The sequence below is a fragment of the Lepidochelys kempii genome, chromosome 13, assembly GCF_965140285.1.
Source record: "Lepidochelys kempii isolate rLepKem1 chromosome 13, rLepKem1.hap1, whole genome shotgun sequence".
NCBI classification, from domain to species: Eukaryota; Metazoa; Chordata; order Testudines; family Cheloniidae; genus Lepidochelys; species Lepidochelys kempii.
The window spans coordinates 2,135,375-2,149,015 of NC_136392.1; the positions used below are offsets into that span (position 1 = coordinate 2,135,375).

The window sequence follows — 13,641 nt, forward strand, 5'->3', positions numbered from 1 at the left end:
GCCGCTTCCTCTTTGTATTTTCAAGCTTTTCTCCACAGCCACACAGGCTAGAAATTTACTCCTTTCTCTTTTTGATTAAAGCTGACAGTCTGACCCAACCACACGATTCCAGGAGCTGGGGCACTGGGGAAATCTATTCACTATTACAAGACTCTTGATAGAATCGCAAGAGTTGGCAAAACTCCTTTTGTGCATATTTATTTGTCCTCTGTGTTGCTTGCCTGGCTCAGGGTGGCACAGTCAAATGACTCAGGGAGGCAGAGCACAGCTGGTCACATGATTCAGGATGGCAAAGCCTGTCACATGGCTCCAGGCAATTTGCAATAGGAACATGTGTTGCCATTGTTAATTATGATGTCTCGTCAATGTGCTCTACGGCTCAGAAGATGCCAGTGGTTTATTATTAACTTGTGCAGCATCAGTGAAATAAATCAAGCACACCGAATACCAGCGTGTGAATCTGCCCTACTGCGCTTGCTCACTGCCCACCTTGGACCCAGTCCTGCTCCCTCTCAAGTCAATTGCAAAACTACCTTTGTCTTCAATGAGAGCAGGATCCAGCCTTACAAAGATAAGAGCCACCGTAGAGAAGCCCGACCTATACCAGCACCCAACGCAATGATCTCCACTGCACCCAGCACCACCCCCAAGAGGTCAGCCGTGGAAATCCAGAGCCCAGCCCATGCTGCGAGTACAGTAAGAGGAGACTGACCTTGTGTATTGAGCCTCCCATTTGCTTCCAGAGCTGGGGAAGAAGCTTCTTCTTCAGCAGGGTCACTGCAGCCTCCATTGACAAAGACCAGCTCTGCCCTGCAGTCTGTCTCCCCATCGCCATGGCACTTGTCTCTTTTCATGCTAGCCTGCGGAAATGATTTGCAGTACAACAGGGGAGAAATTTAGCCACTCACTAAATACAGCCAAGTCAAGTCTGAGAAAGACAAACTGGGCTGCGTAACCTACTAAATGCAGCCCAACTGAACATCCACTTAGCGGCTTTCTTAAGGCCTGGTCCAATGCCCATGGACATTAATGGAAATTCACCGACGCGAATGAATGTTACATCAGTCCCTTTCTGTACCCCGTCCTGCTCAGATTCACACACGGCTCTGATTCTGCTCAGTGTTGCTCCTTACATCATTCTCCATGGGGCCAGGTAACAATCCGAACGGCGCGTCTAGGCATTAGTCCTGAAGTCAGGCCAGTTTCACATGCCAGCGACTTCAGTGGAGCTGCTCCCAATTTATCCTGGTGCGCATGAGAGGAGAAATACCAATCTAACAGACTGGATGGACATCCTTAATCTAGAGCGGAATTTCTTGTTCCGGATTTCAAGCTGCTGTCCCCAGTCAAGCTGGAGGAAAGAGATGTCTCCAAAAAGCCTATATTACCAGGGAAAACCAAGTCCCCATATTGCCACTAGACTGGTTATTTTCCTTTGAGAAATGCGCGAGGGGATTTGTCCTGTAGTTCAGGGCAATAGGATGAGCTGGGGCAGCAATATTAAAATGCACCAGCCAGACAGCCAGTGGGGACAAAGTCATGCAGATCATACTCAGCTGCAGCTCCCCCTGAATTCCAAGGGGGCTTGGTTGCAACAAAGACCGAGCGAGAGCTGCAGAATCCAGCCCAGGAGACGTGGTTTATTCTAGTTCTAAAAAAAACAAATAACGCAACAACTTTGATTCCTAATGTAAGGAGTTTATCGGGGAGTCCAGACAACAAGTACACAATAGCACACTTTCTGCACAAAAATCCACCCACCCTATAGAAAATAAAGAAATACAGCAGGTTAGCAGCTCAGGTCCCCACAATCGCAGCCCGGCTCCAGCTACTTTGGGAGGGCAGCTACGGCAACTGCAAAACCTGACATCAAGACAAGGTCCGTTACAAACATTCAGTTTATTGGCATTTACACCAATATCAATAGCTTAAACAACTCTCTTTGTGCACTGGCAAGCAGTTGTAGTGTCTGGTTAAACAGATATAAATCTCCCACTAAAATGCTGCCCGGCCCTTCTCAGCAGGGGCAACCAAACCAAAGCCATTGTGAGATTCTTATCCAAGCTCCTTTGGAGACAGAATGAACCACAAAGTCAGAAATACAGAACCAAACAGGGCAGGGGCTTTTTCAAATGTTTAAAATGTTTCTGATTCTCATCAAACTGCCCACGCACCTCCTCTCCCTGAGGTGAGCTGCAGAAGGCAACATGGCAGAAAGCACGGGTCTTTTTTTGCAGAAGGTGGTGTGAAGGGGGTTAAAAATCCAGCTTATTATGGGATGCTTTAAACTGACTAGGGGACAGCCATTGCCACCCCATACAATATGTCTGCTGAAAAATAGAGGGCCAAATTCTGCTCTCAGTCACATTGGTGGGGAGCTGGATTAATGCTGATGTAGTCCAGAAAATACACTTCCAGCCCTACCCTGACATTGCCTCAGGCCTCTGCCTCTTCCAATCCATTCTCAGCATCTTCCAACTCTCTCCTCTCCTCTTTGGCCTAACCAAGGCTAGTGCATTGTTTTCACGGTGGTCCATATGGGACAGAGAAAGATGTGACCAGAGAAGCTAGGCAGGGAGGCAGTGGAAGTGTTCTCTCCCCCAGCACTGACATTCAAGGGCCCCCTTACGCTCCCTTCTCCCTCAGCAGACTAGGCCTGTGAGTCCCACTTTCCAGAGGAGATTCAGGAGCCAGGGACAACATCTGCTCCTTGTTTCATTGGTGCTAGCATACTGAAGTTGCAGGGAGCACAAAGGGGGTGGAGCTGAGAGCATGCATCCCTTCCATGAACCCTGGGAGGCACAGGGTCGCAAGCTACTTGAGAGCAGGGGCTCAGCAGCCAGGCGTGTTTAATTATGCAGAAGGGCTTCAACTGAAGTAGGGGCATAATCTTGATAGAGTCAGAGTAATTATTAATTTAAAATGTTTTCTCTTCAGCCAAACCACAGGAACCATTTAACCAAGTCTAGAGCCACTGGCCCACCTAATGAATTGTTTATAGGGGGATAAAACTATTTCAGAACTGGCAGTGAGATGGATTCACTACTACTGCTCAGTTGTGACAACTGACCGAGGGAGGGCCCAATCCTGCTCCTATGGAAGTCAATGGCAACTGCCATTCACTGCACCGGAAGTAGGATCTGACCCATTCTGGACGAACACAGCACATCAGCTCTAGGGGTAGGAAATGCATCCTGAGTGTCTTATTAGAATTTCCTCCTCCTTGGTCTAACTTCCCCTCATCCAGCTAGAACCAGCACCAGCTTCACCTTTTCCTAATCAGCAAAGATTCACTGAGAACGACACAGCTACTGTGGATCTAAAGGACACGAGGTTGCAGGTTTGGGCCTGATCCTGCTCCCATACATGAAATAAGTATTAGGTTATTGGGCCCAGCCCTACAATATGAATAATTATCAAGAGCCCAGCCCTTCCCTATTGAATCCAACCTGAGCAGTGCCGTTCCAAAGTGTTTTGCAGATTTCAGAAACTAACAACAACAAAAAATGGATAAAATAGAAAAGGAAAAAAAAAAAGGGGGGGGGGAGGACTGAAAACATCTTCATTGCAGACATAGCCAGTGAATTCACTGTGGTTGCAGCAGGATCACTGAAGGCCCAATTGGACCCGTCACCCATTTAGAGATCAAACATTTATAACTTTAAATAAGTTGGTGGTTTAAGTACGGGAGAGTCTGTCACCTACAAAATTAAATTCTCCGCTCCCCACCAGAAATGTAATGATGAATAGGGTCTCATAACCCTGTACAGGGTGCAGGCAACAGTGTTATAACTAAAGTTATAAAGAAAACCTGGATTTGTGCTGGAAATGGCCCACCTGATGATCACTTTAGATAAGCTATTACCAGCAGGACAGTGGGGTGGGAGGAGGTATTGGTTCATATTCTCTGTGTATATATAAAGTCTGCTGCAGTTTCCACGATATGCATCTGATGAAGTGAGCTGTAGCTCACGAAAGCTCATGCTCTAATAAATTGGTTAGTCTCTAAGGTGCCACAAGTACTCCTTTTCTTTTTGCGAATACAGACTAACACGGCTGTTACTCTGAAACATAACTAAAGTGATTTTTCAAATCGCAATTGGTTCTAAAAGTCTTCATTTTTGCCTAAAAACAGAACCCTCCATTTCCTGACAGCTCCCCACTAGGGGTCATGCTCTTTCTCTGGAGAACACACATGTGTGGGAACAAAGAGGGGCCCACAAGGAGTTCTGTGGAGGGCCTCAATCTCTGCTTGGGGCCTGATCCAATTCCACTGATGCAGACGCAGCAGAATGGGTGCTTAGAGCATTCTCCTGCCAGCACAGCCATAGTCACAGCAACACACCGGTGCACAAAATGGGGTCTGCTCTGCTTAGTACTCAGCACACCATGCGTTTGTGTCTGCCAGAATTTCTCATCACTGTCGCAAACATACATCCTTAATGTCACCCTGGGGCCTCCTGAGCTGTGGATTGTCAGCTGGGATGCACAGTCTTGAGCCAAAGAACAAAGACAGGGCGGGTTTTTGTTTTTCTCCTCTCTCTCTTTTTCTCTTATTCAGACAAGGGTTTATTTTCTCCACCCCCCCAACCTGTCCAGCAGTTCCCATGCAACGAGAGGCACTTCACCTGAGCCCACGTGTCTCCTGCCCTCCCAATATGTCCTTGCTTGGTCCTGTTTTAGTAAACGGAAGCTCCCAGACTATCTCAGAAGCACTCTGGACCAAAAGGCTGCAGTGCAGCATCTTCCCTTGGACCAGTGAAGGAAGCCATCTTGCTGCTGTGTAGCAGGAGCCATGATGTGACATGAATGTTGTCTACAACTTTTCCCAGTGTAAACCCATGTTTTTCCTGGGACATTTTTAACTCAACTTGAAGGGCCTGATCCTGAGAAGCACGAAGGACCTGCTGTTCCCACTGGCTCAGAACCTGAGGCCCATATTCACCCAAACTCCCATTGACGACACTGGTATCTTACCTGACTCAGGACCTAGTGAAATCTTCCCTAGGAGCAGAGGGGTGCTGGTACCCATTGACCAGGTCACTGATGTCCTCTCCAGGTAGTTCTGCATCCAGGACCAGAGCCTGGGTAGGAGAATCCTATCTTTTCTCTCTCTCTCTCAACTTGGACATAAATGCCTCTGTAATCTATGTGTTATAGGCAGTACAGAAACAATTGAGGTTTCTGCTTTCAGCTCTTCTTTCACCTCATCCGACAAGCATAAAGGAGCCGTCTGGACTGAACTTTTAGAGAAGACGTTTTGACCTTAAGACTGGTTACGCTCTTGACACAGGTCATCAGTCAGGTGTCCATCCCACACCTGCCAAAAGCAAAAAGTCCCCACAAAGTGCACATTCAGATCCTTTCCCCAGAGCACAACAACAGTGTCTGAACACAGGGGCAGAAGAAAGAGAGAGTCTCAAGCTAAGTAAACCCCTACAGCTGTTTGTAGCAATCCCACTGATCCAGCACATCTGCTCTCAGACCAAATGAACAATTACTGGGAGCTGCCCAGACTCGCTAGACTCCCCTCAGCTACTCAGAGACCTGAAAGGCCTGCTGACTACTGCAGCTAGCAGCTCAGGGGGAGCAGCATTTCCTCCCCCGAGATGCCTCACCCGGAAGCTGGGAGTAACAGACTCACACACCTCATAAACAAAGGCAGCAAAGGTCACAGTTTCTCTCTCTAGGGACTCCAGGGTCCCTCCACAGATTTCAGGTTACTACTGAATATTAGGAGTTTATTACTAGAGACAGGCCAGACCCTGAACCCTGGATCCAAACATCTTGAAACCCACCCCTACATCCACATCCAAATTTTGCAAATTACCTCTATCTTTAGAATAAGTCTACACCAGAATCCCGGCTTTGAACAGCCCTGAACTCAGGGATGTCCAAAATCTGCACCTGGGTTTTGCTGCCTGATCACGGCTGGTTAGTACACAAACATTCAAAGTCTGTAGCGGGCAATAAGGGCTTACTCCTGTTTCCACTCCAGCCACCACTGCTACGGAGGGCTTCTCTAACCAAGCTGCATTTTTCCCTTCCTAGCGTGCATGAGCGATCCCGAGGGAGAACACAGCAAAGACCAGGCACTTGAGTTTAACCACAGCCCCAAAGCTCAACCCCAGGCAGGTACGTAGGGCTGGCCCGAGCGGTAAAACTAAATCAAGTGCCTTATCTCCACTGTAAAAAGAAAAGGAGTACTTGTGGCACCTTAAAGACTAACCAATTTATTTGAGCATAAGCTTTCGTGAGCTACAGCTCACTTCATCGGACGCTCAAATAAATTGGTTAGTCTCTAAGGTGCCCACAAGTACTCCTTTTCTTTTTGCAAATACAGACTAACACAGCTGTTACTCTGAAACATCTCCACTGTGTTTTCACCTCCGGCTCCCTCGTGCGGGATAGCCACCCCAAGGGTAAAAAAAAAAAAGCTTTTTCAGCAGTGAAGGCAGGCCCTGGGTATTACAGTACAGCAATCTACAGCAACAGCTCGAATCATTAAAGAGCTGAATCCTGTAATCTTCATTCAGACAAGGGTATGTTCTGGGCTGATCCAGTAAAATGCCTTACTATTTTTAAGAGGGCTGTGATTTCTTGTGAGCATCTCAGGCTCCCCCAGCAACACAGCTCTCTAAGGGGGTCTAACGCACGTGGCTTTCAGAAAGGACTCTCCTTCATGGTGAACCCCAGAGCTAAGAAGTTCCGACATTTCACTGGGGGTCTTTTAGTATTTCATTGAAAAGAACTGTGTGTTGTTTGAAAGTAAACATTCTCCTACAGAGCTGGTATCCCATACACCACAACTGTACCAGAAAGTGAAACAGGCCAGAACGTACCATACGGGCTTCGGGGCTGAATTTTCAAAAGACAGGCTGTATGCTGGGCCTGCAAAATACGTACAGGCATGGAACAGATGGCTATTTGCATGGACATTTTCTTGGGACAGCCTCAGCACTCACTTTTTGAAAATATTGCTTCACTGTCCAGGATGAATGGAAGAGGGTAGTAACCAACCAGTCCAAATGGTGCAAAGCAAGTTAAAAAAGTACAAAGACCTGGCCAGGGTGACCCCAGTTTTTGTGACTGCCAGCCCTGGTTTATTGCAGCCCATTAAATCTAGGAATGAAGGTGCACACCCTGAAAAAGCTCTGACTGATACTGAACAGGATCTGCAACAGCCCACCTCCTTATCATCACAGCCATTGTCCATTAACGCACCACTCCAGTGCCCTGCTCCCTGCACTTAGCTCCCACTGAATACAAAGCTCCAGTGAATATAGGAGACAGAGCTTTTTTCAGGGGCCAGCCCCAGACTGAGAACAAACTCCTCCAGGAGCAAAGAACCAACCCAAACCTCCCCATTTTCCTCTCCAAACGCATGGTACATTTCTTTGACCTGCCTTCTCTAGCGTACACAGATAGCAATGTGTGTATATACAGATTATATATAAAAATTAAAAAAAAATAAAAACATCCAAAACTAAACATCCCCCTGCACACACTTCTTCCCCTGGGGAGAGAAGGAGAGAACAAACATGTAATAGTCACAGTTGCTTAATGCATGACTGGGAAGACACTCAGGTACTATGGTGATGAGCACAGTGTAAGAACCTATATGGAACAGAATAGAATGATTCCAGGTCTTGATCCAGATATTCAAAGCCCTCCAAGAGGCTGGGCCCAGCTACTCCCGGGATACTTCTGCATCTGGAACCATGATCTCGCCCCCAAAAGTTACATCCCACTGAGACAATGAAACTGTTGAGATCAGATCCAGATCCCAGCTTTGCAGCCCAGGCCATTTCAGGTTTGCCATGCTGAGTAAAGATCATGTTGTACTATTCATTGCTTACAGAGCAACACAGATCCACCCCTGCCCTAAAGAGCTTACCGCCTACATTCAGGAGAAGGAAGGCAGAGACAGCCTTGCCTTCTAAACCCTGACTTGAGCTTCCCCTGGAAACACTATTTCCAGGCCTTTCCGCCCTTCGGAACCTGCTTGTCCCCCTAGGCCCAGTGTCCGTTGCTGCTGACTACTGCAGCTTCAATTACCTGACTCCACACCCTCCCAGTCCTCATCGAAGATGCAGTTGGGCTAGTTTCAGTTTTAATTCCAGAGGAAACAGAGTTACCCTCATCAGGTACATTTCCTCTGTAGGTGCAAAGAGTGCAATGGAAACAGCCTGGTTTTGCCTGTAGATACCTCTGTGTGCATGTCAAAAGACCACAGGGAAGCGTTTTACATGATGGCTGGGATGTCAGCCATGACCCAAAAACCATTTGAATGACAAAAAAGAAATAGCTGATACCAATGGCTGATTTGGGAGCTCTGGGCCATCACTTCCCAAATGGTCTTTCATTCTCCCTAAAATAGAGCATTTTCCGCTAATCCTGAAAAGTAAAGAGGTACTTGGGGTGTGCAGTTTCATAAGAAAAGGAACTTCTTGATTTGCAGATGTGCTCGTTAAAAAGGCCAGTCCCTTCCCTGCCCCACCCACCTCCTGTTTCTACCCCCTATCCTTGCTGCCAGTTTCCCCTTTTTCACCCACAATCACAGGCTTGGAGACTTCCCCGATTTTAACTCTACCGTCTGTCTTTTTTTTGTTATTTCATCTTCTCCTGCCCCTGCTCCCACCCCCACCTTCACCTCAACCTGGCATCACATTTTAAAACGACAGCTGCCTTGTCCACACTAGGATTTCACTAATGTGTGAGTCACCATGTGTTAGCTAAAAAGTGGTGAAAAAATACCTTGTTGCCTAGAGAAAGCAAGGCCTAGGCGTTTGCTCTGAAGCAGCTACACACATGGCCAGTCACTAGTCTACTGTATTCTATTCTATATGGGTTCGTATCCCATGCTCATTGCCCCAGTATCTGAGCATCTTCCAGTAATGCATTGAGCAACTGGGACTAACATCTATCACATGTTATTTGTTCTCTCTGAGTTCTCTAACCAGGGCAAATCCCCAATGCAGAGAAGAGATTAATTACTCCCAGGTCTGGGCTGAAGCAGGAAGTAGCAGAGAGTTGCTATGTAGAAAAAGTTTGTCAGTTTCCATGGCTGTCAGCTGGGCACCTTTCACCAGTGCTAAACACATACAAGCAACAGCACAAAGAGAAATAAAGCAACAAAACCTCACTCTTTCCATCCACGCCTGTTCCCGCCCTCCGCCCCGGGCCCATCATTCAGACTTCAATGCTATAACAATAACCACAGCAATAAACAAGCCAGTCATCTAGGAAGAAATGGAGTAACTGAGTGTACCTGCAGAGAAGCAAGTAAGTGCATCCCCTACAGTTGGGCCCAGGGGAACCTTCGCTTCTTTCCAATCTCCTACTGTCTGTGTTTCCGTGGATCATTTTCTCTAATACACATTTACCAACCACAGAGACCCTAACTTTCAGCTCTTCCCCATAGGTCTCCATCCAGCTGCATTTCCCATCCACCTGGGACTGGGGCAAGCTCCAGAGCTGCTGCAGAATTTGCTTCTTAGGCACCACCTAGCCCCTTCCCCATTATATTACCAAGGGAGTTTCTTCTCATTGGCCTTTGGGAGGATGAAGCAGAATAAAGTGCAGTTTCTTTAACTGTGTCACTACCTGAAGGCTTGGTGTATGGAACCTGCGATGAAACGTCTCAACACTGAAGAATTCCCTCGCCCCTTCCTTCCCCAGGCCAGGGGTAACCTGATGCCCTAGTAACCAGCCGAGATCTGCTTTTTATAAACAAAAAACAAAAACAAAAAAGGTATTTCCAGACAACCAGTCAAAAAACTAGGAATGTATCCAAAGGTACTTGAGCATGCAAATGCCATAACTCAGGTCCCAGTGGGGAACCATTACAGCTGTTATTATTTATGCATTTGTATTACAGTAACACCTATGAGTCCCAACTGAGATCAGGGCCCTATTGTGCAGAGTGCTGTACACAGTCATGGAGATAGGTCCCTGCCCTACAGAGACTACAATCTACACAGACAAGACAAACAAAGGAAGGATTGCTATCCCTATTTTACAGATAGGAAATTGAGGCCCAGAGAGATTAAGTGATTTACCCAAGGTGGCATTCTGTCTCTCCCCAACCAGCCCACAAGCAGCCAGAGAATTCCCCTGCCATGGGCACTGCATTGTGCCATCATAGGCAGCCCTACACTGCCCCCACTGCACACTTCAGCTGTGGGAGGCAGAGAACTGAACACAGAGCTCTTACTTTTGTACCCCCAGGACCATCCTTCATCTCTGTGTAAAAACTCTTCCCAGAAATAAGTGTGAACTTCCAAGACATGACAATAAATACACTGGAAGGCAATCAAGCTGTTTGACCCATTCCTAAAGCCTACAGCTAAAAGAACCCAACACACTATGTTTGTGGCACACAATTCTGCACATACTCATATGCAACAATCTGAAAAGGAGGCCAAACTGAGGTTCCTTTAAAAATATGGCGCTTTATGCCTAAATCTGGGGAACACTTAATATAATGTTACCTACAGATTAGAGCAGCTCACTGGGTTCTATCTCTGTCTGTGCCACCGATTCATTGGGTTTCCTTAGGCAAGTCATTTAATCTCCCTGAGCCAAATTCATTGTGTTCCAGATAATCCCCATCCCTCTGCCAATTTCCCACCCAGAACATGAGGGAAAATCCAACTAAAAGTCTGGCTGAAACAAACAGTACTAATGTATGGGAGAGGGAAGGTTCCCAACATTAACCAGTGACCTAAATAATGATTAAATTTACTACTGTGCACTCCTGGGCTTTATAAACCCACAGCTGTGGATGCAGGAAGATTCTCAGGATAATCCCCCAAGGCATGTGTGTCCCTCCCTCTTTGACAAGTTACTCATGCCCCAGGTGCAGCTCTTTTTGCAGCGTGACATTCTTCTCCATAGATTCCAGGGCCAGAAGGGACCATTGTGATCGTGGAGCGAGTCTGAGCCTCCTGCACACCCCAGGCCGGGGAACTGCCCCAAGGTAGCCCCCACCGCAGAGCTTTTAGTTCTTGGTTTAAAATGGCCAGTGAGGGAGCATCCACCAGGACTATTATTAGCGAACATCAATAAATCCGCGGGTGAGACTCTGCACAAGGGTCCCAACAGCAACCCGCCCCCGCCCCCAACTACCAGCCCCGATCATCCCACCACCCCCAAGCCAGCTCCAAATACCAGCGACAATCCCCTAATGAGATCAGCCCCATGACCTCAAAGAACAGCCACCAGCCCCAAATCAAAATACCCTCAACCCCACCCCCACCCCGAAACGCCCTCCCCTCCCCTCCCCCTCCCCCTCCCGCCGACCCCAGACAAAGCCCGGCCGGCGCCCAGCGGGGGCTGCCGGCGCCTTTGCTGCCGATGTCGGACCAGCGGCGGCTGGATCCGGAGTCCGATCCCGAGTCTGCCCCGCAGCGGTCCCGTGCCCGGATCGTTCCCTTCCTTGCCCCCCCCCGCCCGGCTCTGCCCCCCCCAGCGGTCCCGTGCCCGGCTCGTTCCCTTCCCTGCCCCCCCCGCCCGGCTCTGCCCCCCCAGCGGTCCCGTGCCCGGATCGTTCCCTTCCCTGCCCCCCCCCGCCCGGCTCTGCCCCCCCCAGCGGTCCCGTGCCCGGATCGTTCCCTTCCTTGCCCCCCCCGCCCGGCTCTGGCCCCCCCAGCGGTCCCGTGCCCGGCTCGTTCCCTTCCCTGCCCCCCCCGCCCGGCTCTGCCCCCCACAGCGGTCCCGTGCCCGGCTCGTTCCCTTCCCTGCCCCCCCCGCCCGGCTCTGCCCCCCCAGCGGTCCCGTGCCCGGCTCGTTCCCTTCCCTGCCCCCCCCCGCCCGGCTCTGCCCCCCCCAGCGGTCCCGTGCCCGGATCGTTCCCTTCCCTGCCCCCCCCGCCCGGCTCTGCCCCCCCCCCAGCGGTCCCGTGCCCGGCTCGTTCCCTTCCCTGCCCCCCCCGCCCGGCTCTGCCCCCCCAGCGGTCCCGTGCCCGGATCGTTCCCTTCCCTGCCCCCCCCCGCCCGGCTCTGCCCCCCCCAGCGGTCCCGTGCCAGGCTCGTTCCCTTCCCTGCCCCCCCCGCCCGGCTCTGCCCCCCCCAGCGGTCCCGTGCCAGGCTCGTTCCCTTCCCTGCCCCCCCCGCCCGGCTCTACCCCCCCAGCGGTCCCGTGCCCGGATCGTTCCCTTCCCTGCCCCCCCCGCCCGGCTCTGCCCCCCCCAGCGGTCCCGTGCCAGGCTCGTTCCCTTCCCTGCCCCCCCCGCCCGGCTCTGCCCCCCCCAGCGGTCCCGTGCCCGGCTCGTTCCCTTCCCTGCCCCCCCCGCCCGGCTCTGCCCCCCCCAGCGGTCCCGTGCCCGGCTCGTTCCCTTCCCTGCCCCCCCCGGCTCTACCCCCCCAGCGGTCCCGTGCCCGGCTCGTTCCCTTCCCTGCCCCCCCCGTCCCAGCCCGGCTCTGCCCCCCCAGCGGTCCCGTGCCCGGCTCCCCCCAGCCCGGCTCTACTCCCCAGCCGTCCCTGCCAACTTCTGCCCGCCGCCGCCGCCGCCGCCGCCAGGCTCCTTCCCCTGCATCCCGACTCTGCCCCCCAGCGGTCCTGTATCCGGCTCTGCCCCCCACCCCCCCGCAGCCGTCCCTGCCCCCCCTTTTCCCCTCCCAGCCCGGCTCCCCCCGAAGTCCCGTGCCCGCTCTACTCCCCAGGCACGGCCCCCCCTTCCCGGCCCGGCCCCCCCCCGCGCTCGCTCACATGGGTGCAGAAAGTTTCGCTCCTGGATACAAAGTTGCAGCGATTGTTGCCGCAGCCCGGCCGGCCCCTCCCCCGGCTCTGCCCCCCGCCCCCGGCGCCGCCTGGTGGGGGTGGGGGCGGGGGCTGCTGCCCGGACTCACCGTTCCGCGCCCCCCCCCCGGGCCCCGGCGGGCGCACGGAGCCAGGCGTGACTTTTCCCGGGTCTCGAATCGGAAACTGGCAACCGCAAAGCTACGTTTACTTGGCGCGTTAACCCTCCCCGCGCCGGGCCGCCCCTCGGTCCCGCGCCGAGCCCGAGCCCTCTTCGGGGCAAGGAGCGTGCCCCCCCCCGCGCCCCGGGGACGCTGAAGGAGCCCAATAAATCATACAGTAATGAGCAGTAAATGTCCTCATGCCGCTGAACAAATACAGGGTAGGCCCACACTGGGATTACCGCCCCCAGGTCCCGTCGCCCCCATCTCAGAAAAGATCCCTCAGGGGTCAAAAAGGGCCAGAGAAGGGCAGCGGGACTGAGGAGGGGGGTGGGGCAGCTTCCAGCTGAGGCAAGGTTAATAAGACTGGGACTGTTCAGTCTAGAAAAGAGACCGCTGAGGGGGGGGATATGACCAGGATCTATAACACCATGAATGGGGCGGGAAAAGTCAATAGGGACCTGTTAGTTACTCTTTCACATAAGGAAAACCAGGGGTCACCCAATGAAATCAATGGGCAGCAGGCTTAAACAAAAGGAAGCACTACTTCACACAATGTACGGTCAACCTGTGGAACTCACTGCCAGGGGATGTTGTGAAGGCCAAAGGTATAACTGGGTTCAAGAAAGAATTAGATACATTAATGGAGGATAGGTCCATCAGTGGCTATTAATGAAGATGGTCAGGGATGCAATCCCATTCTCTGGGTATCCCTAAGCCTCTGCCTGCCAGAAGCTGG

General features: G+C 51.5%; 1 protein-coding gene across 4 annotated transcripts in view; it reads right to left on the minus strand.

The window, feature by feature from the left end:
• Positions 1–12,802, minus strand: part of DNMT3B (DNA methyltransferase 3 beta) — a 47,357-nt gene extending 34,555 nt beyond the window's left edge. The window contains exons 1-3 of one of the 4 annotated variants that reach the window (XM_078848307.1): positions 12,712–12,802; positions 9,607–9,719; positions 713–860 (exon numbers count right to left, since the gene is read on the minus strand). In XM_078848307.1, the coding sequence (XP_078704433.1) occupies positions 713–854 (142 nt within the window). In that variant the 5' untranslated portion in view covers positions 855–860; positions 9,607–9,719; positions 12,712–12,802. Of the gene's footprint in view, positions 1–712; positions 861–1,133; positions 1,236–4,977; positions 5,017–9,606; positions 9,720–12,711 lie in introns of those variants that run through there. The other 3 variants (XM_078848306.1, XM_078848305.1, XM_073308758.2) reach the window with 3 other exon arrangements.
• Between the last annotated feature and the right edge of the window lie 839 nt (positions 12,803–13,641).